General features: G+C 37.4%; 1 protein-coding gene across 1 annotated transcript in view; it reads right to left on the bottom strand.

The window, feature by feature from the left end:
* Positions 1 to 16,410: 16,410 nt before the first annotated feature.
* Positions 16,411 to 26,235, bottom strand: part of EIF3H (eukaryotic translation initiation factor 3 subunit H) — a 76,366-nt gene continuing 66,541 nt past the window's right edge. Inside the window, exons 5-8 of the mRNA XM_039342240.1 lie at positions 25,303 to 25,452; positions 22,118 to 22,238; positions 18,878 to 19,010; positions 16,411 to 16,689 (exon numbers count right to left, since the gene is read on the bottom strand). Of these exons, the coding sequence (XP_039198174.1) occupies positions 16,592 to 16,689; positions 18,878 to 19,010; positions 22,118 to 22,238; positions 25,303 to 25,452 (502 nt within the window). The 3' untranslated portion in view covers positions 16,411 to 16,591. The remainder of the gene's footprint in view (positions 16,690 to 18,877; positions 19,011 to 22,117; positions 22,239 to 25,302; positions 25,453 to 26,235) is intronic.

Genomic DNA, 26,235 nt, shown 5'->3' with positions numbered 1-26,235 from the left:
GCAACAATGGAGAAGATTGTTACAGAGTTATTGCCATTGTGCTAATGTGTTTTGCTTTCCTTCTCTATGTTAATACCTAAGCCCACTACTAACTAATAAGCCAATTGCCAGTTATTTCCTTGCCATGTAATTAAGCTAGTGGGAAAACAGATATATTCTGTTGTAAAAGCCTTGTTCTACTATTAGTGAGTAAATAATGGATCTAATAATTTTTCTCTTCATGTTGGCTCTGTTCACATGATACATAACCTGATTATGGAATCAACCCCTTTTCCTGACTTTGCCCTGTACTCTGAACCAAAACTAATCAACTGAGTTGGGTTCAATTCACAGAGCATACAAATCCCTAAAGAAACCAAAGAAACAAATCAAGCTTAACATGTTGAGTACATGCCTCTTCTCGAGCTTTCTGTGATTTGGTTAAGACTGCAGCATTAATCTAACCTGGGCTATTTTACAATACAAACTCTCCCAGGTGTATTAAAGTTATCATAAGGAGTGATACCTTTGTGCAATTACTTTTTAAAAAAAATTCAAAACAACATAAATATTTCTCTTCCACGCCAACTTGTGATATTTAATCATTCTAAACACTATGTTTTATTCCCATTAGCTAGAAGCAAGGAAGTGTGAAGCAACCTGTGCCATTACTTTATGGCGTTGTATACATTGGCTGGTAAGTAGAAGGATTAAAACCTGACGTTCTGGGAGGAATTAAGAAGTGCTAGTTTTCCTAACTGCTATAATTTGTAAAGACTAAAAATGGAGGGAAGAAATCCTAGTGGAATCAATCTATTCCTTATACTCTTTGCAGCTGTACCTAATTTATTTCTCTTTCCTGATCAAGGGCTATTCTGCTTACATTGATTTTCCCCCTGCTGAACCCCCTGTTGAGCTGAGTTTTTAATAATTGCTTTAATATGCAATTCCAAAGCAAGGGATCTAATAAGCAAGGTGGCTCTTTTTATTCTCCATCTCTTTGGTCTTAGAGTCCAGCTAATATACACTGTGGTATGTTTTATTGTAATGGTGAGACTATTAAAAAAAAAAACCAGAAAGGAAAAAAAAAAGTTTAATCTGCATGCCTTCTTGCTTAAAAAAAAAAAAAGCAAAATGGTTCATTTTTTTCCATTTGCTTTTTTTTCTCGTTTGCTAAAAGGATAAAATAGCTTTTCTGTTGATTAATTTGTTTTGTTAGCTAGCCAAAGAAGAGAGGCTTTCTTTAGTTAGCTAACAAATTAATCAAAATAAAAGAAAGGTCCTCTTTAGTTAGCTCTCATTTGCCCGAGCCTTTCCCACTGCTGGCATGATTGCATTGCTTTTCATGTGTAAAAGAGCAAATAGCTTACTCTCTTGAAATGTCTTCCTCTCCAGTTTTTCTGCTCTCCAAGGGGGAGGGGAGTTGGGCAACGAAGAGACTGTCTGCAGAACACTTAATTTTTTATCCTCCCCTCTCATAGTGGAGAGATTGGAGAGAAAGATTTCAAGAGAGTACTCTTGAGTACTCAGCATGCCCATAGCTCTGGGCTCACCGCTCAGTCACATTGTCTTTTAATGTGTAGAAGAGTAAACATCTTTCCTCTGCAATCTGTTTTTCTGCAATCTTTCTGCTCTGCAGAAAGGGAAGAAAGAGAATATAGGAAAACATGTATTGACTGTCTTGATTATTGTGATGACAATCTAACTTACCTTATTTGAGCTAGAAAGTTAAGAGGACTGTCCCTGGTTCAGTTTTTAATTGGAAATTGAGAAGACCAGACTTCTGGAAAGAAGGACAACTTCCATACTGTTGGAATGGAATGTCTAGAAAATTATCATGAGATGCCTCACCTGAGGGTGACAAGAAGAAAAAGAAAGAAAAAGAAACTAAAGTACTACAAATCCCAGCCCCAGTTCCTAAATTTTTATTTATTAAAATACCTTTGATATAGGCTCTATAAGGATTATTAGAAAATAAAAATTATGTGTGACTGTGGTCATATGGTATGTTTGGGAAAGTAGAAAACTTCTACTAGAAAAAGAAGGGAGAAAAGAGAGGATAGCAAAGAACCTACCTCACTAACTGACTTTTAGTAAAGTGGGGTTTTCTCTCCATCCAAGTCCATCATTTCAGCCATTTTCTAAGCAGGCACATCAGGGTCTTGTTCTGCAAAAGTCTGTGAGATGCTCTTAAAATGCGAAATGAACCAGCCCTAACTTCGGTCTATTGTAGTGTTCCATGCAGTGGTGGTATTCAGCTGGTTCGCACCACTTTAGAAGAACTGGTAGCTAATTTTTTGTTGCCCAGTCCCAGAATGGACTTCTGGAAGCGCCATCCACACAGAGAACCAATTGTTCACATATTTGAATCCCACCACTGTTTCCATGTAATGACATTATTTGATGAAATTGTTCAAAGCCAAACACAAACCACCACCACACGCAGAAAGGAATTGGAAGAATAGTAATATGTGCTATTTACAAAGAGAAGCCAATTAATAAACAATTTGCAAAGTACTAATTTGCAAAGTAAAGATAACTAGTGGGATAGAGTCATCCTCACAATTAAGCATGCAAGGACAGCCATATGGCAAGTGTGTCACAAAAATAGTGTGTCACAGTAAGAGTAGTTTGGACAAAATGGGCTCTTGCTAAAGTGGCCATCAAAACATTAAATGCAAATCCAGGCCAGCAATATTACAGATATGTGTCTTGAACAGCTCCCTTCCCACCTGAGAAATATAATAATAATAATAATAATAATAATAATAATAATAATAATAATAAGAGTAATAATAATCAGTGCCTGGAGACAGCAGAATAGAAGAGAAAGAACTGGAGAAGATAACAAAATACAAAGACCTACAAATAGAAATAGAAAGACTGTGGCAAAAGCAAGCAAGGGTAGTACCAATAGTCATAGGCTCCTTGGGTGCAATCCCAAAACAACTGGAGCACCACTTGAACACCATTGGCATTGACAAATTCGCTATTAGTCAATTGCAAAAGGCGGCCTTACTAGGAACTGCTTCCATCCTGCGACGATATCTGTAATACCATCAAACATCCACATCTGCCTATCCCAGGTCCTGGGTAAGGACTCGATAGGTAGACAAAATGCCAAATCCAGTCTGAACATCTGGCTGACTGTGCGATGATTGAGAATAATAATAATAATAATAATAATAATAATAATAATAATAATAATAATAATAATAATAATAATAGAAATAGTAGAAGTAAGTAGAAACATCAGAAAATTTGTGCAAAAATCGTTGGCACAATGGAAGACACAGTTGCAGATCAATGGTGAGAAGCTGGGAGAGGTTAATATTAAGAGAGGAATATTTCAAGGAGATTCATTATCACCATTACTATTTGTTATTGCACTGTTTCCTCTGTCAACAATACTGAATAACTCAGGACATGGCTATCAAACATCAAAAACATCTGCTAGACTATCCCACCTCCTTTACATGGATGATCTGAAGCTGTATGGAAAAACATCATCTGAAATAGAATCGCTGCTCAACACTGTCCGTATATATAGCCAAGATATTGTAATGGAGTTTGGCTTGGACAAATGTGCCACACTTACTATCAAACAAGGAAAAATAGTGAAAACTGAAGGAATCAAGATGCCCCACGAAAATAACATTAAGAGTCTGGATGAGGAAGAGTACTACAAATACTTGGGTATCCTTCAAGCTGACAACATCAAGCACACTGAAGTCAAGAAAAAGATTAGAGGTGAATACATCAAGAGAGTGAAGAAGATCTTAAAGTCCAAACTCAATGGAGGAAATACCATAAAGGCAATCAACACCTGGGCAATCCCAGTCATTAGGTACACAGCTGGAATAGTGGACTGGACTCAAGCAGAACTAAAAGCAATGGATAGGCAGACCAGAAAAATAATGACAATGAATCACACCCTTCATCCACGCAGTGACATTGATAGACTTTATCTACCAAGGCAAATAGGTGGGCGTGGAATGCTACAAGTACATCAGATGGTTGAAGAAGAAAAAATGGCTTTGGAAGAATATCTGAAGAACAATGATGAAGATGCACTGAAATTAGTATATCAGGAAGGCTTACTAACTACTGGAGAGACCAAACTGGCCTACAAGAAAGACCAAATGAAGAACAGAATAGAGGCATGGGAAGACAAAGCACTACATGGCCAATATATGAAAAAAATAGCTGGGAAAGCAGATAATAATAAAACCTGGCAATGGCTAAGAGCAGGAAAATTGAAGAAAGAGACCGAGGGACTAATTCTGGCTGCACAAGACCAAGCCTTAAGGACAAATGCATACAAAGTCAAAATTGAGAAGACAGCAACAGACAGTAAGTGCCGCCTATGCAAAGAAGCTGAAGAAACAGTGGACCACTTGGTAAGCTGTTGCAAGAAGATTGCACAGACTGATTACAAGCAGCGGCATGACAAAGTAGCAACAATGGTGCATTGGAAGATCTGCAAAAAATATCATTTGCCTGTAAGCAAAAACTGGTGGGATCATAAAATAGAGAAAGTCATAGAAAATGATAAAATTAAACTGCTCTGGGACTTCAGAATTCAAACAGACAAGCACCTGCAACATAACACCCCAGACTTAACAATTGTCGATAAGAAAGACAAAAAAGTCTGGATAGTGGACATGGCAGTGCCTGGAGATAGCAGAATAGAAGAGAAAGAACTGGAGAAGATAACAAAATACAAAGACCTACAAATAGAAATAGAAAGACTGTGGCAAAAGCAAGCAAGGGTAGTACCAATAGTAATAGGCTCCTTGGGTGCAATCCCAAAACAACTGGAGCACCACTTGAACACCATTGGCATTGACAAATTGCTATTAGTCAATTGCAAAAGGTGGCCTTATTAGGAACTGCTTCCATCCTGCGACGATACCTGTAATACCATCAAACATCCACATCTGCCTATCCCAGGTCCTGGGTAAGGACTCGATAGGTAGACAAAATGCCAAATCCAGTCTGAACATCTGGCTGACTGTGCGATGATGATAATAATAATAAATAATAATAATAATAATAATAATAATAATAATAATAAAGAAGAAGAAGAAGAAGAAGAAGAAGAAGAAGAAGAAGAAGAAGAAGAAGAAGAAGAAGAAGAAGAAGAAGAAGAAGAAGAAGAAGAAGAAGAAGAAGTTGGAAGGGATCTTGAAGGTCATCTAGTCCAACCCCCTGCTCAGGGAGGAAACCCTACACCATTTCAGACAAATTATTGTCCAGTCTCTTCTCTCCAGTGTTGGAGCATTCACAGCTTCTGGAGGCAGGTTTTTCCACTGAATAATTGTTCTAACTGTCAGGAAATTTCTCCTTAGTTCTAGGTTGATTCTCTCTTTGGTTAGTTTCCATCCATTGCTTCTTGTCTTGCCTTCAGGTGCTTTGAAGAATAGCTTGACTCCCTGTTCTTTGTGGCAACCCCTGAAATATTGGAACACTATTATGATGTCACCCCTTGTCCTTCTGTTCGTTAAAATAGACATACCCAATTCCAGCAACCATTCCTTATATGTTTTAACCTCCAGTCCCCTAATCATCTTTGTTGCTCTTCTTTGTACTTTTTCTAGAGTCTCAACATCTTTTTTACATCGTGTTGACCAAAACTGGATGCGGTATTCCAAGTGTGGCCTTACCAAGGCATTGTAAAGTGGTATTAATACTTCACGTGATCTTGATTCTCTCCCTCTGTTAATGCAGCCTAGCACTGTGTTGGCTTTTTTGGCAGCTGCAGCACACTGCTGGCTCATATTTAAATTATGGTCCACTAGGACTTTGAGATCCCTCTCACAGTTATTTATTTACTTATTACAATTTATTTACTTATTGTTTCTATTTATATGCTGCTTCATTTCTGGAGACTCTGAGCAGCTTGCAATATTTATTTAATATAGTTAAATGCGAAACAACAAAAACTAGTGATCAGCTATTGCACCACAATGTGGTCATCATCTGATCATATAATTCCTGTCCAAATAGGGGATCCTGTGACGGTGGCCAAGAATGCAATGAAAATATTGACTCAGTGTGTGGTTGCACCAAAATAACAAAATAAAACAAAACACTTTCTTCCCAGGGATCCTTAGAAAAAGGCAAAAACTAAACTATCAATAATGCCTGTCATTGTGATCTTTCCGTTTTCTTGCAAAGAATATCGCAGAGGAATATTCCATCAATTCTTTAAGTACAAGTAGTCCTCGACTTATAACAGTTCATTTAGTGACCATTCAAAGTTACAACGGCACTGAAAAAAGGGACTTATGACCGTTTTTCACAGTTATGACAGCATCCCCATGCTCATGTGATCAAAATCCAGATGCTTGGCAACTGGTTCATATTTATGACCATTGCTGTGACCTTCTGGCCAGCAAAGTCTATGTTCATTTAACCACCAGATTATCAACTGCAGTAATTCACTTAACAACTGTGGCAAGAAAGGTCATAAAATGGGGCAAAACTCACTTAACAAATCGTAAGTCGAGGACCAGCTGTAAATGAAGTTAAAATTAAACCGTTCACAGGAGGAAAAAAAAACCCAACTTTGCAAAAACTCTGCTGCCTGGAGGAATGTCTTACTTGTAATAGATAGCCAACCGCAGAAAAATTGTTCCACCATCTGGCCTTAAGTAGAAAAAAAACAACAACCCCAAAACATTTCACCTGAATTAGCATTATAACATCACATGTTTTTAATGCAACGACTTTTAAAAAATAATCTGTAAGAAAGGACAGACACAAAGTGTCTCTACTTCTCAGCTTGGACAGGGGTGTCCCCTTCAGCTTGAACTAACAAACAGAGAGAGCAATGTTGCTTCTGTCAGATGCCACCGCACCCAAGTGCCCATCAATGCCACAAGGCCACCATCAGCCCAAATGCCGGCTTCCCGTCTCCTCCGGCCACAGGTATGTTTCACCACCGTCTGGCTGGCTGCTGCTATTTATTCCGAGCTGTTCTAAAATTGTGCCGTTGAGGTTGTAAGCCAAATCCACTGCCAGACCCCTGGCTTTATTAAAAGTAACAGCTCAGAGTGATTGAGAAATTACCAGCCGTTTTGGAAGCCTGCTGAAATCTTTTAAAGGCGGGTCGGGGGTGGGGGTGGGGAAGGGAAATAATCACATAGACGAGCTGTTGTTTGTTTTAAAGCCTTAAATTTTTAGACACACTTTGTGACTTGAAAGTACTTCCTCCCTCCAGAGTTCCGGCAGGAATACAGGTGGTCTCTGTTCGCTATCTCTGTCTGCTGTAAATTTAAAAATGCATTTCTGACCAGGCTTAAACATTACTGAGATCTCCAGTTTATGTCTAGACTATTTTAATCAGCTAAATGTCATAATAAGGCATATGTTGCTCTTGATGGCTTACATACCCCAGCTTTGCTCATGAAGTATAAGAAGTGGGATTTTTTTTCCTCCCTCCCCACCCCCCGTTAAAAAAAAAAGAGCCAGTGTTTGCCTAGCCATGAAAATTGTGCTTTTATCCTATAATATCAAATATGTAAACAGAACTGGAAAGCTTCTTTGTAGCAGCTGGCAATCAGCCCAAATTGGAAATGATTTGACCTGTCCTGGTTTACACTCTGGGGCTCACTCAGGCTATACAAGTGCATAAAGACATAAGGAGTGTTTGGCTAGAACAGATGGAAGAATTATGTTCAGTTCAACAACTTGTTTCCCAAAAGGGCTAACTAGAAGTTCCACGAATCCTGTCTGCCACCGCTATTATTCCCCTGCACCTGGAAAGTACAGGCATGGCTCTCCTGATACACCAAAGTAGCATAAGGCAATTTCTAGCTAAACCTTGATAGCTTCTTGTTCCATGGATTTATCTCATCTTTTAAAGCCATTGCAAAGTCTGTTTAGGCCACTGCTTTGGCAACATCTGCTTTATCATTTCTCAAAAGTCTTTTTCTGTTTGACTATTTTATTCTTAAGGTATTTGAGAGTTTATATCAATTGATCTTGTTAGTGTTTTAACTACTACTTCTTCTTCTTATTATTATTATTATTATTATTATTATTATTATTATTATTATTATTATTATTATTATTGTTCATCACACAATCAGACAGATCTTCAGACTGGATTTAACATATCTGTGCACCTATCAAGTTCTTCACAAGGGATAGATGGGTGTTGTTATTTCATGTCTTAAAACAGGCATGTCAAACTGCGGCCCACAGACCTGATGTGTCACTCCGAAAGTGCGCCCACCCCCTTGCCAGCAATGGGGGGAAAGTCGCGATACGTCACGCAACATTACATGATGTCGTGAGTTTGACATGCCTGTCTTAAAGATAACATCGCAGAATGTAAGCTGCCTCAAGTAAAGCTGGCTTTTGCAATGGACAGATGGTGATTTTGTCAGTGCCAATGGTGTTCATGTAGTGCTTTATTTGCTTTAGGAATGTACTCAAGGTTCTTATTACTATTGGTACGATCTTTGCTTTCTTTTGTTACAGTCCTTCTATTTCTATTTGCAGATCTTCACATTTTGTTACCTTCTCCAGTTCTTTCTCTTCTATTCTGCTATTGTCATGCACTGCCACGTCCACTATCCAGAATTTTTTGTCTTTTTAATTGACAATTGTTAAGTCTGGGGTGTTATGTGGCAGGTGCCTGTCTGTTTGAATTCCAAAGTCCCAGAAAAATTTAGCTTCCTCATTTTCTCTGACTTTTTTTAGTTTATGGTCCCACTGTTCTTGCTTACAGGTAAACAGCATTTCTTGCAGGTCTTCCAATGCACCATTGTTGGTACCTCAGTATTCGTTGTTAATTGGTTCCAGGAGGCATGATGAGTAGCAAAAATGATGAGTACCAAATAATTTTTTCCCATAAAGAATAGTGTAGTGAATCACAAGGCAGCCAACACTGATATGTTCTAGCTTGTGCATTGAGTACCGAACAAACAATGAGAACTGGGACATAATTTCCACATCAAAATGCATTGAGTACCAAATTTGATGAGTTTCAAAGCAGTTGAGTATCAAGGTTCCACTGTACTTTGCCATGTCATTATTTGTAGTCAGTCTGTACAATATTCTTGCAGTAGTTATCCAGGTGGCCCACTGTTTCTTCAGCTCTTTTGCAGAAGCTATTATTATTATTAAATATATTTGCCATCCATCTCATGATTTGATTGTTGGAAAACTTAAATATTTCTAACAATAGTGGTGGCTTTTTTTTTGTACATCTTTCCATTTGCAGCCTCTCTAGTTGCCCCTCTTCTTGTTGTTCTTGATAATGGTGTACTTTGGAATGTCACACTGACATTACAAAATTACATTTTTTTTGAGGATGGGATGATTGAAGAAGTTTGGTTGCCCATCTTCCTAATTTAAAGATTTAAGAAAACTCTCTCCTGCAATTTTTTCTAGGGTTTTTTTTTTTTTTTTGAGTGTGGGATGCTTAACAATAATCTCTTTCTTGTATGACAAACATAAAGATAACAAACCCAAGTTCCTGAAGCTGCTTTTGTGCCTATGTGCCTTTGGAGTGGTAGAAGCTAGAATTCAACACCATGAAACCATAATTTATTTGCTATAATAAGAATCACCAAGCATGGTGATGGCACTATTAGGAGTTAGTGGTTGTAGCTTCCATTTTATATCTACAACCCTATATGATATCTTCCAAAACCAATAAACTATGGTTTTGCTAGAAACAAGCCAACATCAAATCATGGGATCAGAAGCTGGCATTGTAAAAGTAACATAGATAACATTAAGTACTGTTCAAAGCTTGAACAACTTGCAGAAAGGTTTAAAAAAGAGGTAATTTAAAATGTAACTTGGAAGGGAAAAGAGGGAGAGAAGAATGAAGGTCTCACAGTGATACCAGTTTGATTTCCCATTTTACCCTGGATCACAATGTTCATCAATAAGGCAAAATTCCAAAGTATTGAGAAAAGAATCATTACAGTCTTTTTCCATTCCTTTTGCAAAGCACTTGCATTTTCTCCAACATCATTTAGCTAAAAAATATCTATCCTTAGCTACAGCCTTGATAAGATTTTACATAATTTGTTCCCCTTCTTAAACAAATATAATACCATACGGTATTCTCATTTAAACAGAAGAATGTAAAGGCTGGAATTTCGGTCTTGACTCTGAAATTAGATGTGCTTATTAATTTAAAACACTGCTAATATAATCTGCCAGAAAAGTTAAATATATATTTAAGAATGTATAAATCCCTCTGGTGTCCTGTTTTGTAAGAATGAAATTTCTAATATTGCTAAAAAGGAACCAATTTTATGGGGTAGAGTCCTCATTTTGTACTGTATCAATTGTATATCTAAAGCTGCTGTTCTTCAGAGATTGCATGGCAATATCCAAAGTTATATAACATTTAATATCTTAGTATTCTATGCTTCCCTTGCAGCTGGTAGTTTTTGGCAGGATAGTTACAGTGGAAGGATGGCCTTAGTACAGTACTGATGGAAAAAATAAATGCAAAATTCTTATGAACAGAGCATTGTACTCATTGCATGTTCTATATTTAATTAACAATAAAGATGGGATAAAAAAATCTAATAATAATAAATATGGTCTTATATTCCTAGGCTCTTCCAAGTACCTGCAGATAATTTGCTTGGTGGCACCAAATTTCATCACCCCACATATCTTTTTACACTTCTTTAAAAAATATCTATTTATTTATTTATTTTACAAAATGGAAAACATATGTTATGAATAGAAGCATCAGTTTCCAACTTCACTTCTCAAACATGCTTCCAACCCCATATTATCAGGCACAAATAACAAGGAGTATTTGTTGAGTTCAAAGCACAGAAGAGTGCTTTTTTGCCAGTGGTGGGATTCAACCAGTTCGCACCAGTTCAGCCCAGGATGGACTTCCGGAAGCTACATCCACACAGAGAACTGGTTGTTCACATATTTGAATCCCACCACTGATTATTGCTATCTATACACAATAGTCTAGTCCACTAATGGTCAAAGCTAAATTGGTGCTAGATAAGGGTCAATGTAATTCATGGAGGACTGGACATAGGTCTCTTATGGCAACATAATGATTCTAAACTAATAACACATTTAATCCCACCTTCTAGCTCAGCCTGCTTTTCTCTTACACATTTACTTTTGTAGATAATGAAAATGATGGACGGAACTACTCAGAATTTTATCGAAGTGTGTGTTCTGGTAAATCAGTACTTTGTAACAGGTTAGGTCTCCCTGACATTTCATGAATGGACAAGTCTTCCTCCAACTATCATTTAGTTAGAGTCCTTACATATTCCAAAACTTCCAAATGTGGTATCCGTTTTCCTAATAAATACCTTTTTGCAAAAACTTTTTCCTAACATGAGTTTCTTCTTCTTCTCTACTTTCTCAAAGATACACACTTTGCATGTTTACTCTAATGGATACATTTCTGTAATATATTTTATTACTATATGCAGTTTTGCTTCGCATAATTTTCAATATTTTTGAGTCCATTTCTATTGTACCTAACATGTATTTGTCTATGCCTTTGTTTGTTTTTTTAGTTGCATACTATATTGCAGAATCAGGGGAAAATTTTTTTTTCATTGATTCCATATTTGTATATATTTGCATTCTGATTGAGATGTAACAGGATATCTTTACATGTTCACATTAACATATAAGCCGTATATCAGCCCAGCCTAACATTCCTATACATTTTGGTATACATTTTTCCTAAAGAGTGCATTTGAGGCATATACTTTGCCCCATATTTGAATTTTGGTAGGCGTTTTTTATTTTTAATTCTTTTACATAATTCGTAAAAGGCTGGACTTCATGGCATCAGTCTGTTCTGATTTATATAGAAGCATAAGACTCGCAAGCTAATAAAATCTCCCTTCATTACCTCCTCATTTTCTTAGTATTGCAATGAAACTGACAACACTTCACAACTTCATGTCTTCTGGCCTGTGTTCACGGTGTTCAGCTGAGCTAGCCATTAGAGTTGTTTGAGGTTCAACTGTTTCTTGTCCCAAGGGATAAATTCTCATCTCTTGCACTGCATGTAAGACTTTAATTGTGCACATCCTATTAGAGCTAATGGAACTTATGCACCTAAAAGTCCTCTGTGTGAAATGAGTCTAATAAATCCAGGGTTACAACCTCATTAAAGACTGATGACTTGTTTCATGGGGAGAGGGCCTTCAGCCTCTATGATCTGGTAATTCATGATTCCATTTGTGCCTAAGCTAGAATTCTTCCCTAAAAAGTCTTTTTCCTCCTTTGCAATTCTTCCAAATGCAGTCAATCTTATCTCATCCTAGCTGGGCCAACTAATGTAAATGGATTCCATCTTCTAATTTCCCCTTTGAAATGACTGGGAAGCCATCAAATCATTCAGTACAACTGATGAACGAATATCATTCTCCTTCCCCCCCCCCCCAGTCTTAGTGCTATTAATTACCACCTTTGAAAATGTTCAGCATTTCACTACTTTGCAGAGATCTTGAAATAAAACTAGAAGTTGATGTTTTATTTGCAATAGTCCAAGTGATTAAATTCATCACTTGGACTATTGCATCCAGTTTTGGTTGCCACAATATAAAAAAAATGTCGAGTCTGCAAAAAGTACAGAGAAGAGCAACAAAGAAGAAGAGAGGGTTGGAGGCTAAAACATATAAGGAATGATTGCTGGAATAGAGTATGTCTAGTTTAATGAAGAGAAGGACGAGGGGGGACATGATAGCAGTGTTCCAATATCTCAGGGGTTGCCACAAAGAAGAGGAAGTCAAGCTATTCTCCAAATTGTCTGAAGGCAGGACAAGAAGCAATGGATGGAAACTAACCAAGAAGAGAAACAACCTAGAACTAAGGAGAAATTTCCTGACAGTTAGAACAATTATTCAGTGGAAAAACCTGCCTCAGAAGCTGTGAATGCTCCCAACACTGGAAGTTTTTAAAAAGAGACTGGACAATCATTTGTCTGAAATGGTACGGGTTTCCTATCTGAGCAGGGGGTTGGACTAGAAGACCTCCAAGTTCCCTTCCAACTCTATTATTATAATTGTTGTTGTTGTTGTTAACTTGGGGCAAAAATGAAGAATGAAAAATATAGGAAAAGCAATAGGCTCCTCTTGGTTCTTTCCTGAAAATGTCTACCTCCACAGCAACTACTTCCATTTTGAATATTGAGTCCATGAGATAGTGAGAAGTTGTTCAAAGCTGCTGCTGGAAGAAAAACAAGAAATGTGCAGAACATGGCAAGATAACCTCAGAGATGTTTTCTAATCCTCCATTTTCCATGAGGAATTATACATTTTCGAAAAAAAAGATGAAGATCAACATTTATGGCTACCTGGCATACTACCAGTCAAAATAGGAAGAAACCTTAGCAGAAGATACTGAGCAATAAAGTGAATTCTTTAGGGCTGGCCAAGCAATTACATAAGTTAAATGTGGAAAAATGATCCAGTAGGTTCTTTGTGCTAGTATTAAAGGCACATCATTGTGTCAAGAAAAAAAAAAGTTTAAAACATAATGGTTAACTAAAACAAAGTAAAAGAGTATTAGCTTGTAATTTGCCATCTAAAGGCAAATGTTTGAACTAAAAATGTATATTTTGACATTTCAACCCACTCCACTTCCAAGTTCCCTTATTAATGCACAAGCACTCAAACTTCATCTGATGTATTAGATCTTCAAATTAATGTTTCCCCCACTAAGTAAAATGCAGTTCTATTAACATTAGACTGAGGTGCTTAAGGTTTCCAACGGATGAGATTACTTTTCTAAAACATCTATAAAGCTGAGGAGAATGAATTTAATTGCCCAACTGCTGAAAACTGAGTTAGTACTTTGAGCTTTTGAAAGACTAGCATGCATCCCCTTCCATTCTCACCTGTATGTAGCCACATGGACTAGGCAACCCAGAGTTCTTGGTATTTGATAAACAATATAAATAGTGGCGTGATACATTTCAGGTGCTATGCACTTGTAGAAGAAAGTGTGTTGGCTACACAATCCCTAACAATACTGTGACTACCTATGGCAGGGGTGTCAAACTGCTGGCCCACGGTCTGGTTGCATCATACAGAGGCCGCACCCACCCCAGCTCCGGCAATGCAAAGTCTCAATATGTCACGACATGTCACGTGACAAGGTCGACATCTGTGACCTATGGGGACTTCATTAACACCTACGAGTCATTGCATAGTATGCCAACAATACACCCAAAGACCACGTGTATCTTAGCAATCTACCTGCTACACTAAATAAATCACAGTGAGGTGGATGGGAAGCTTATGAATATGTTATGGAGCTATAATAACTTTGAGAACCTCACGTTTAGCATGCATAATACCAAAATTCAGCTTGGGAGAAATTTAGCTATTACGGGAGCCCTTTATTCATTTCTACTGGTTAGAGAAGCAGATCTTGCTTATCTTATCTTTCCCCTACATTTAATGCAGACAGTATGGTTTCCTCAAAAATGTCTGAGATGTCTGGGAGCTCTTACGTATCTAGATTTCATCTGGGCACTTCCCAAATACATACATGGCTTCCACCCTAAGAATTCTCAGCAGTAGTTGAATTTTGCATATTGAAGTCCAAACTTCTGAAGGTCACTTTCTGGAGAAATTTGCATCAAATTATAAAGGTTTGGATGCCTCTTCCTTAGAAGTGCAGCAGTTGATATCACAGGTGGGGAAGGTAGTGACACTTTATTTCAACATTTAACTTTCCCTTTTGTGAATTTTGTCCGATTAATGGTAAATTGCACAGCACGACTGGGATTATGGAACACGTGGTTGTAACAAATTACTGAGTTCAAATGTGCTTTAATTTGTGCTATTTTTACACCTTTACTAAAGAGTAGTATACCTTCTCAGTATATATTGAAAATGAAAGCAAAATAATATTGTCCAATTTTCTTCTTATGTCTTTGCTTGCCTCTAATATGGCGTCTTAACAGTTGGACTACACATTTTCTTCATCTCCCAAGTTCTTGTCAGACTAGCTAATCCTACCTCTAGGTAGGCTTTCTTCCTCCTTTTCTTGCCCTTGACTGGGACATACACTATTGCAGCTTGAAGTCTGTCAAGTCCATATAAACACACAAAAAACCAGAGACGATTCATGCCATTTATTGATCTCAATTTGGGGCTGCGCAGTTCTTATCTTTCAATAGGGAAAATCATCTTCATTTGAGCTTATAATTTATTAGATGCATATTCTGCCTTCCAGGAGCTCAAAGAGGCCCATCCTAGATTTAAATTAAAGTCCCAGTGTCCCGGGACCGCATGATCACCTTTTGCGACCTTCTGGCAAGCAGTGGGGAAGGGGCGTTGACTTACCTGAACGCCTTTTCTCAGCACGGAGATGGATAATCCACGCAGTGGGTTGAGACTGATCTGATTGGCCAGGAATACAGTCTCAACCCACTGCGTGGATTATCCATCTCCAGTGCTGGAGAAGCCAGATTTATTTTAACAATCCTGTGACTAATTTAACAACTGGAGTGATTCACTTGACAACTGTGGCAAGAAAGGTCATAAAGTGGGGCAAAACTCACTTCACAACTGTCTTGCTTAGCAACCGAAATTTTGGGCTCAACTGTGATTATAAATTGAGGATTACCTGCAATGCAATTGCAAACACACGTTAATTCTTTCTCCCGATAGAACTGGCACTTTTGCTGAAGTGCACAAGCAAGTTAGATGCCTCTAAGTTTAGTCCATTCCTTTTTGCTAATTTGTCACCTAAATCATTTGAAAACATTTTTGCTCAAGTAGAGATTCTCAGATTTTCAATACCCCTTTGACATTTTTATCTTATTCATGTTTTTTAAAAATTAGTTTTAGGGGAGAGCTGGCAAAAGGGCTAAGCATGAATCTCCATTATTTATTCAAAACCTCCCATTTCAGAAGAAACTCAAACACAATCAGAAGTTCAGAATAATAACGCAATTGCAGAAACTGTAGACTGGAACTATTCGGTATCAAAGCGGTCACCTTCCACTTTTAGTGCTATAACACTAGCTCAAAGTGGCCCTTGTCATTCTTTGAATGTAATTTTAAAGTATACAGGAGATGGAAGACTCAGTTCTGCACTGTACTTCCTTGGTAGCACAATGGATTTGTCCCTGACCATTGCTATGGAAAATATGTGTTTACCCTGCCATTTTAGGAAAGACTTCCTATGAGCTTTAAAAGACAACTTGAGAAATGTGATTGAGCCTCAACAGAGTAATAATTCTTTGAAGAGGGTCTGCACTGTGTGTGTTTAAAAACAAAATTTCTATATGTAAAGAAGCCTCCCCCACCCCCACCCCATTTGAAATGGCAATTCAAGGTCTTATGAAGGAGTGATCTGTTCTATCAAACATTCATGTGCAAGTTAGCTTTTGAAAATAACAATCTAGAGATAGCTGTCTGGCAGTCAATAAGCACATGCTAAAAAGTTTTAAATCTTTTATTATGCTTTTTTTTCGTTAGAAGAGGGATAATTCTACTCAAAACACACAAGAGTCTAATTCACGGTTCATTTTACAATGAGGAATGAAAGTAAAAATGTGCTGCGATTCCAAGCGTCTGCACTCTTTCAGTGAGCAAGAAACAAAAGCACTTTATTTTCCTCTCTAATTGTTGTGTTCTTGAAGTGACTGAGCCAAGAAAAGCTTGCCCAGATTCTGGGCTGTGAATTCCTTGATGATCCGGCTGTAAGTGTTAATTTGACCTATGAAGAAATTTAAAAAAAAAAAAAGGTGGGGAGAGAAAAAATAAAATATTTTAATGAAAAACCGGATAAATATTTTAATATAAAATTTCCAATCTAAAAGGTAGTTTCTGACTCCATTTTCCTCACCTTGGTCACAGCTCATACAATACACCATTTAGTCATTTAGACAACAAATTAGAGCACCCCAAAATAATTAATTAAACTCCTTTTAATTTTAGGAACTTGCATATTGCTCCAGGCTTCTATGACTCAAACTAATTTTTAGAAGTTGTTCAGAAATCTACTTCTGAAAATTTATGACAGATAAATCCTATATAGAAAGAAAATAAGGAAAATAATTGGAAAAGTAGGACTAAAATAGGAATAGAAACAGTACTATGGTACTGAGTGTGTACACAAACACTCTCTCTCTCTCTCTCTCTCTCTCTCTCTCTCTCTCTCTCTCTCTCTCTTCTGCTCTACCTTTAACAATGCTGCTTTCCTCAGCCAGCTGACATTTTATAGGTCATGTTTTTGTTAGCTACCTCATGTTATTAGCAATTTTTCAAGTCAGCAGTCTGTGAAGGGTTTGTCTGAAGTGCTACACAAATCAAAAAACTGTCACCTTGCCCCTGCCCCCTCATTTTGCACATAGTTTACTCTTATAATTTATTTCATCTACTAATCAGGAAGAGCAAAAAGACAAAGCCAGATTATCAAAATTAAAATTGCTTAGCAGACCAATACATTTTCATTTCTACGATGTTCCACTTCAAAAAGTTTTTGAAACGCCTCTGAGACAAAACCAGTCACAATTCAGCTTTGATCCACAACTTAATTCTACATGAATTAAAAAAGTGAAGGCTTTTAGTTTTCTCCCAGACTGCTAAAAAGAAAAAAAATTGGCAGAGGGCTGTTGAAGTATTAATCAGTTGTCCTTTCTTCTATAACTGAAGTATAATACATTAGAGCAGAAAAGAATGGAGACATAATTGAAAAAAGTGAAAAAAGTTTAACTGGGGATTTCCCCTTCAAAAAGGACTTCATTGCTGGAGAATGGTCAGAATTCAAGCCATACCTATTTTTAGCTGGCCAAGGAGGCTAATATTTACATAGTTCAACATATTTTATAATATCCGATCCATCTAAAATGATTTAAAGGGCTGCATTTTCAGGGAAGGTTAAATTATATTTGAAATTTTGTAATCCATACATGATCTTTGGCTCTTGGATTAGCATGGCACAATGAACCAAAAACAGGAATACCAATATTTTAAAACCATGGTTTCAAGCATTTGCACTATTTCAGATCACAAAACATTTCTCTACTCCAGCCTTCTCCCAACATGGTGCCTTCCCAATACGTTAAACTATAATTCCCAGAATTCCCATGGGACTGAACAAGGGGGTAGGTTGGGAATCCTGGGAATCTGGTGGCTGTTAGATTGCACAAAAGCATTTCCAACACTTTCTTTCCACTGTACCTTAACTTCATAGTCTATATTCTTGTTTGCTTTTCTGCCTTGACCTCTGTCCTTTTTTCCATGATAGAAAAAAAAAAAAAGGCAGGAAATCTGAATTTGCCACTTATTGAAGATTTTGTAGTTCTGGGACACAGACTGAACATACAGGATGTAATCAATTCAGAGAAATAAAGATCTAGATCTCACATGTTGCTTAATCTGGATTCTTCAAGGAAGTTGCTTGCGTGTTGCTTGCATTGGGACATAAATGAAATAACAAAGATACACAATACATCCATCTTTAGGATCAACACTTAATACCCACCTGAATCCAAACAGCAAGATTTGCTGTTCAACGTTATGCCTGATTTACAGTACTTCCTTCAAATACCTGAAGATAAAATTCCTTAACATACCTGAAGATAAAGTTCAAAGCAGCAGCAAAACCTTAAAAGACCTGAAGGTAAAGTTCAAAGTGGAAGCGAAACCAGAACAAGACCATGCAGGAGGAGGCTTTCAGTTTACTTGTTTCCATATCACATTGAAAACAAGCAGCAGAGACATAAAAAGTGACAGATTTTCCCTCTGGAGCAGTGTTTCTCAACCTTGACAATTTTAAGGCATGTGGACTTCAACTCCCAGAATTCCACAGCCAGCATTGCTGGCTGTGGAATTCTGGGAGTTGAAGTCCACATGCCTTAAAATTGTCAAGGTTGAGAAACACTGCGTATCAGGAGCATTACCTGCAATCAAAAGGGAGTCCATCCTGGGAGGAGGCTGTGGCGGCTTGAAAAGTTTGTTCAAGTCTTCCTCGGGAAGAGCAGGCTCTCCCCTACTCTGACGCTGTAGGTTTTCTTGCTGACGTCTCTGCTGGTACTAAAGAGACACAAGAGTTCAGTGGATACTTTGATCCCAAGGCCATTCCTGGAAGTCATCTGAACGAAAGGTAGGAATGCATTATATATGTTAGGTTCATGGCTTTTCTCAAAGCCATTTACTATATTTTTCTGTGTATTAGATGCTATTTTTTCCCCGCAAACAACCCTGTTCAAAAATCAGGTGTGTCTTATACAAGTGCAGCATCATATACACGGAAAAATAATGGTAACCTCCGCAGCCCAGAGCATGCCTGTGTGGGTTGCCATGCTGCCTGGTGCAGGCGTCAAGCCCCTGTGGGCTTGCCACTAACGGGAGGAGGGAGGGGGCAAGATTGTCAGCCGGCTGAACTTCCGGATTTGCCGGCTCAGCGCGGAGAAACTCGCATGCCAGAGCATCTTATACAAGGGTGCATCTTATAGACGGAAAAATATGATATTACATTACTAACTTAATCTGTACATTGTTTAGAGCTTTTTAGAAGCTGTATACAAATTCTATCAATTTCCCCACTTTCCACTCGAGTCACGCTTTAAATAAGTGGTCTTCAATATAAGGATCCTGAAACAATCAACATAGAGTTAGAGTTAGTCCTCATGCAATTTACTCTATCTGGGGTAAATCTATTCTGCTGCTAATAAAACAGGTACTAAGTGGGAGATCATGTGACCAGGACTGGCCTTTCTATCTGGAAAGAGACAAAACCACGGTACTCAGTTTCACAACTTCAGTTTTTGTTTGCCTCTTAAAGTAAATTCCTATCCTTTGGAATACTTGAGTGTCTACTTACTATTTTATACATACTGAAAGTAATGCAATCAAGCCAGCAGCCCTGGCTGGATTGGCAGTTATGCTATGCAAACAGCTTACTCTCTTAAAATGCCTTTGCCTCCAATCTCGGAGAGAAAGCAATTTCTGTAAGCAATCTCTCCTTTGCCTGACCCTTCCTCTCCCCCTCTCCCCTGTAGAACAGAGGGATTGAAGAGAGATTTCAAGAGAGTAAGCTGTTTGCTTTTCTACACATCGAAAACAAGTCATCGTGTTTGCCTAACAGCAGGAAAAGGCTAGATAGAGGAGAGATTCCTACAGAAATCACTTGCTTTGTTTCATCCCAGCTATGCCCTCACATAGCAGAGAAACTGGAGAGAAAGATATTTCAAGAAAGTATTGTAAACTGTTTGTATAGTGTGCTTATAGTTCCCAGCTACAGGCTTCCACTGCTGTCATACTGCTTTTGATCTTTAGAAGAACAAACAGCTTAGTTTCTTGCTATCCCTTTCTCTCCAGTCTGTGCTCTGCAAGGGGGGAGGGAAATACAGAGGTCAGGGACAGGAAAATGCATATTGATAGTAATGGCGACAACATGATTGAGGGACACTGAGAAGGTTGTAAATGGACTGCGAAGTTATTTTTTTCACCACTGTTGTAACTTCAGACTGCCACTGAACAAACAGTCAATAATACCTGTAACCTCTTTATTTCTACAAGGGTCCTGAGTTCAACAAAGGCAATACTATATTTTATGTAGCACATCTGGATTTCAAAATGCAGAGTTATATTCCTTAGGAAGGAAAAAAATGCTTTAATCCACCGACCTCCTTTTAATACTGTGCAGTCTAAAGCCACTATTAAAAGCCATACTGTGACCCACAGATCTTTAATTGCTCATAGAAAAATGGATGGTTTCGGGCTTAACAGAGGAGAATGTGGGAAGATTCCAAACCTTAAACTGAATTTGTTCTTAAGAGAAATTGACATAGTTTGAAAGACTACTTTGAGGCAGAAAATTATAGTCTGTTTTCTAAAGTGGGCTTAGTATAATATGTGATGCAATCCCAATCACTTGGCATCACACCCTGCCTACTATAGCTCTCTCCTCCATCAAAATGTTGTCACTTTGAGTGTCTAATAGAAAACTGTCCACTCTAGCTCTTCATTAAGTTCCCCAAGATCTTCATATCTCAACAGCCATAGTGACTAAACAGCTGATTTGTACAACATGTGTAAGTAAATCAATCAAAGGCCTCATACTGTATTCACACGTTAATGCTGGGAGAGTAGGTGGGTTGGCTTAGCTCCCTTATGCAAACCTCACCCATTATCTTAGTTTATGACTTTATGGAGCTATGACTTTAGCAGAAGCTATGTTAAGTCAGTGACCAATTTCAGCTTTTGATGTACAAAGTCTGAAAGCGTACAAGGAGGAAAAAAAAAGAGCAGAGTAGGTAGGTTATAACATTAATTTAAAATGAATGCAGCTTCACTTTCAATAGAGTTTAAGCTTAGTAAAAGAGAGAAGGCAGTCTGTAAATATTCCCAACGTTCTCATTTTTAAGAGAGAGAGTTATGTATTATTATGAGGTACAGAGACAGGCAAAATAGCAGATTTTATTCTGTCTTCCCCTTTTCCCTTACTCAAATGGCAAACGTTTAAAGCTTCAGCAGTACAGGTTTCTTACACTTCTGGCCGGTGAATCAAGAAATGTCTGGGTGACATTTTGCTGCTTGATAGTAGAACACAAAAATGCATCCAGATTTATGAGTGAATAAGAGCATAAAGTTTTGTATGTCAGAGAGAATGAAAAGTAGAAAGAAATGGGAAGGTGGCAGGGAGAAGCTGAGAAAGAAAAGAGAACAAGAAGGGGGAAAGACATCCATAAAATTTATTTTTATGCTTCATATCAAAAACAGGTAAGTTTCTTCCCAAAATTGCTTGTGCTTGCATTCAACTGTAGAGCGAAATAAAATGAGCAGGGCCAGCAATGGTGCATGAAACCGAGCTACAGCAATTAGAAGTTGAGCAAGAACTACTAGGTAACCATCGTGGATATCCCTTCATCCCCTTCAAATCAGTTTTTCCACCTTTAATACTGTTTCATAAATTTGCCTATGCAGTTTTATACTGATAAATCAAGGAGCGCTGAGGAGCAATGCCCATGTTCTCCATGTAATAAACGCCAAGGACAGAAAGATCAGTTTTATAAACTGGCTTGTATATTTAGTAGATGTAATAAAGTTCCTGAAATCTGAATGTTACTATCAAAATCCCATCATGAACTGATTCACCCTCAAACGTTTTGAGAGGCGGCCCTTCCCAAAAATCTTACTTGGTGTTTTTGCTGTTGCTGCTTGCTGGTATTCCTTAGGTAGGTGTTGTATTTTACAATATCTTGACTCATTTCATCCACTCGGTCCATCAATAGTTGTAGGGTTTTGCTAAGGTGATTACTGAAACAGACAAGGAGACATTCTGATTAAGACATGTAACTATTCTGTGGAAAGACAACGATGTCTGCTGATCAAATTGAGCTGAATCTGCCTTATGAACTCACCATATGTCTCTCTTTTCTTAAAGTTCACTGAGCTGGTACCTATTGTCTATATATCTCTTGCTGTAACAAGTAGGAGTTGAGAATGAAAGAAAGTCTCATGTTATTAAAATGGTCCATCTCCATTCTAGCTAATACAGTACACCAATTATTGGGTACAGAAATCGGTACAAACATTAAATCATCACTACCTTATTAATGTTATGAAGACATGTCTCTAATATGACACATCCCAGACTGTTGTTCAAAGGCACTGTTCATACTAGACAATCTCTGTCCTGCCGAATCATCATTTCAGAGATACTTCCTTATGTTTAGTGGTTGAGGCACCAGGCTAGAAACTGGGAGACTGTGAGTTCTAGTTCCACATTAGGCATAAAAAATTGCTGGGTGACCTTAACCAGTCACTCTCAGCCCAATCCACTTCACTGAGGTGGTTATTGTTGTGGGAAAATAGGAGAAGGAAAGAATATTAGGTATATTCACAGCTTTGTATTATTATATAAAAATAACAAAGGTGGGATATAAATAAAAAGAATGGTAACAGGTGGGGGAAAAGCAGTGGAAACAGAAGAAACTTTCTGCCAGTTTCCACATTGAGTCCCCCTCCTCCCCCCCCATTTGAAAATAGTTATCTACCAGGGAAATGAAGAAACTAAATGAACAAAATATTTCAAAACCAAAAAACTTAATCCAAGATTCTATTTTGTTTCAGCATAATTATTTTATATTATTTCAGTTTGTGCTTCCACTAGGATTTGGAAGACTGAAAAAAAAATAAAACAAGCAGAAAATGATGCCTTAGATGTTGAAAATTTAAGAACCAGCCTGGAAAAAAAATGTTGATAAACTGAAGAACATTATTATTACATCTGTCCTGCTGAAATCAGTATGACCAGGAAATTCTTAACTTCATGTTGACTTTATTGTAGGTTTAGGTTGCTGAACTGGGTGGGAGCTGAAGACTTTTGGGCAGTGAAAATGAGAAAAATAGATAATAACCCTTGTCAAGTTCTCATTGTTTTTACATAGAAGTAATTTGAAGATGAGTCAATTTCCTGTTTAATCACTTGAGAATTTGTGACACTGCCTAAGAATGGATTTCCTAATAATAATTTTAATCTCATGAGAATGCGAACCTTCATAAAAGGGAAACTCCCATGTAGAATTCTCTACCCAAAATGTTTCCCATTTTTAACTGCTGTTTATTTCTTTAACAAAAGAGATAAGGTTATGGGTGGATTATGGTCAGCTGGAACAATAATGTATGAAACTGAATCCTGCATGAAGTTGGATTCACAATCCAATCAGCCCCAACTAACAATGGCCAAGCAGCAAAGATGCTATCCATGGACCCCTTCAATCCATTATTCAAGGCAAATATGCTCAACAATTAGTCCCGTTTTTAAAATAAAATGTCAAAAAGAACATTCTCTCTTGTGAAGCATTACTGGCCTTTCCAAAATCTTCTTAGAACAAAATACAATAAAAGAAAATAATAAAAGAATATGTTTGTAGCTAATAAAAGAAAATGTTTGTAGCTCAGGGTTGAAATGAGGAGTCCATGGTGCTTGTTCTCTGAGTTTTCTTGCAGATGTTTCTTCATCACTCAAAGTAGGTAACATCTAGTTTGGGTAATGAAACATCTGCAGGAAAACAACCAGACTCAAAGAGCACCAAGGACCCCATAATGGGAGTTTTTCCAGTTAGGGGGCTATGATTTGCAAAAAACCTTCTGAGACAGACTTCTCTGGTACCAACTCATTTATATTTGCAATTCCAGACAAATTGGAACTTAATTTTGCGGTGTGTTTTTAACATATCTGTTTCTTGTGTTAGTTATAGTTTCAATTGTTTATGCTATTTTTTAAAATATGAACTAATATATATGCAACTCAAGAGAACATGTGTTATTGGACAAAGTCAAAATACCAATAAATAGAAGATATATATTGGAGCAGTGTCCCAAATCATCAGGATGTAAATTAGATTAACAACTGATTTGGAATTGTAACTTATGCATGATTAAATCTATAAGTAATCTATAATCATGATTGTTGACTGATCATTTTAAGAGGTATATTTACGAATTTACAGATATGGCCATTACTGTTCTAGAGTGGAACTTAAGGCAACCAACATGTTTATAATATTGGGGTCTCTTGTGAGTGTCAACTACATAATACTCAAGTTCTTCTGTAAAACAGTTTTCCTCATACTAGTGACCTCTGTATCTATTGGACTCTCTCATAATTCACAGTTAGCACAGCCAATGGCAGGATATTTGAGCGATTATCTAATTGGAAGTCCATCATATATGGACACAAATAGTTGTAGAAAATTGCCAAAGGATATTCTTCAGATCTTGTTTCTAGGAATATAGAAAAAGGTAAGAAAACTATTCTCAATGAAAAGATCTCTTGCATGGAAACAGATTTGAAAGCCTGAGATCTTTAAAAAAAATGTATTTTAACCATTTTGTTAAAGAAGTGGAAGCAACCTCCATCAATCTGAAGGAAAATGAAAGTGTTGCAAAGGATAGAGAGGCACAATTAATATAAATAGAAAATAGAGAAACAGTGTAAGATGTAAGTTGAATCATTTTGTGCATAATTCTTTCCACATACAAAGGCCAACTTGAAAATCCTAATTGATATGTTACCCGTACCTTTTAAATCAAACTGAAGTCAAATCACCTTCTGCCACAATTTGCTACCCTTTGGAAGAGTTGGATGACAATTCTCTATCTGAGTTATATGAAACTGATGAAAAATGTAGTCTAAATGCCTCTCTTTTTGTAATAACCTGGTGAAATTTTTCAAGCATCTAGCTTACATTTTCTATCAATTTCATACTAATTCAAAATGATGAAATTTCTGAAATGGTTATCCTTTCTTTTTTACAATGATTTTGACTAAAGCCTAGAAACAGATACTGCATTTTGATTCCAAATCAGCACTTACTTGCTTGCGAGGCTGAGCAATTCGTGTCTATTTGCAATTCCTGACTTCTTTTGCAACTCCCAAAGAAGAACATTGATCAGGTAGGAGTTTCTGATGTTAATAGGGACTTCCTCAAACATGTTTTCAAATGCAATTCCTGCTTTTTTCAACCTGAAATGAAAAGTACATGTATATGTCTTACAGTTACACCAGAAACAAGCAAAATTCTCAGTTTCTCATTGCAGAGGCTACATTGCTTCATTCTTCCAATCATGAAGGACAAATTTTTGGGAAGACATGGAAGACAAAGAATCAGGAGAGAAAATGGTTTTATTCCAAGAACCTGTAACAAATTTAGGGGAAAACAGATCAAAATAAACAGACATACTGTAGGTTACAAGTCTGAAGAATCAAGAAGCAATTATATCAAGATTCAGGGAACTCTGGGGTGCCTTTTAAGCTTAACTAGGGTCTCTTACAGAAAAAAAATATTAATGGACAAGCAGCAAACCTGTCACTAAGTCATCCTAATAATATAAAGAAACATTGGTCTCTTTGGCATGGTGGAGGTGACAGTCCCTGTCAATGGACAACAGTAAATTAGACCGGACAATCAGTGGTTGATACAGTGGTTAAGACATTAGGCTAGAGACTAGAATCGTGGGTTCTAGTCCTGTTTTAGGTCAGTCCTTGGGCGAGTCATTCTCTTTCAGCCCTAGAAAGGAGACATTGGCAAACTACTTCCAAAAAACCTTGCCAAGAAAACTGTAGGGACTAGTCAAGGCAGGAATCAAAAATCGAACATAAGACATCCAAAAAACATATACTGATTATGCCCCATGCCTCAAAAACTCCACAACGGTGGTGCTGCCTTCATTTTTTAATTTCTTCTGCAAAGAACTCCACTGTTGCCAAATATACCATTGGTTTGCTTTTTGCAAAAAGCACATCGAC

The sequence above is a fragment of the Crotalus tigris genome, unplaced genomic scaffold, assembly GCF_016545835.1.
Source record: "Crotalus tigris isolate CLP2741 ecotype Arizona unplaced genomic scaffold, ASM1654583v1 scf7180000017550.10884619, whole genome shotgun sequence".
In the NCBI taxonomy this organism is placed as follows: domain Eukaryota; kingdom Metazoa; phylum Chordata; class Lepidosauria; order Squamata; family Viperidae; genus Crotalus; species Crotalus tigris.
The sequence above is the reverse complement of the archived record's forward strand: the minus strand, read 5'-3'. Positions and strand labels throughout refer to the sequence as shown.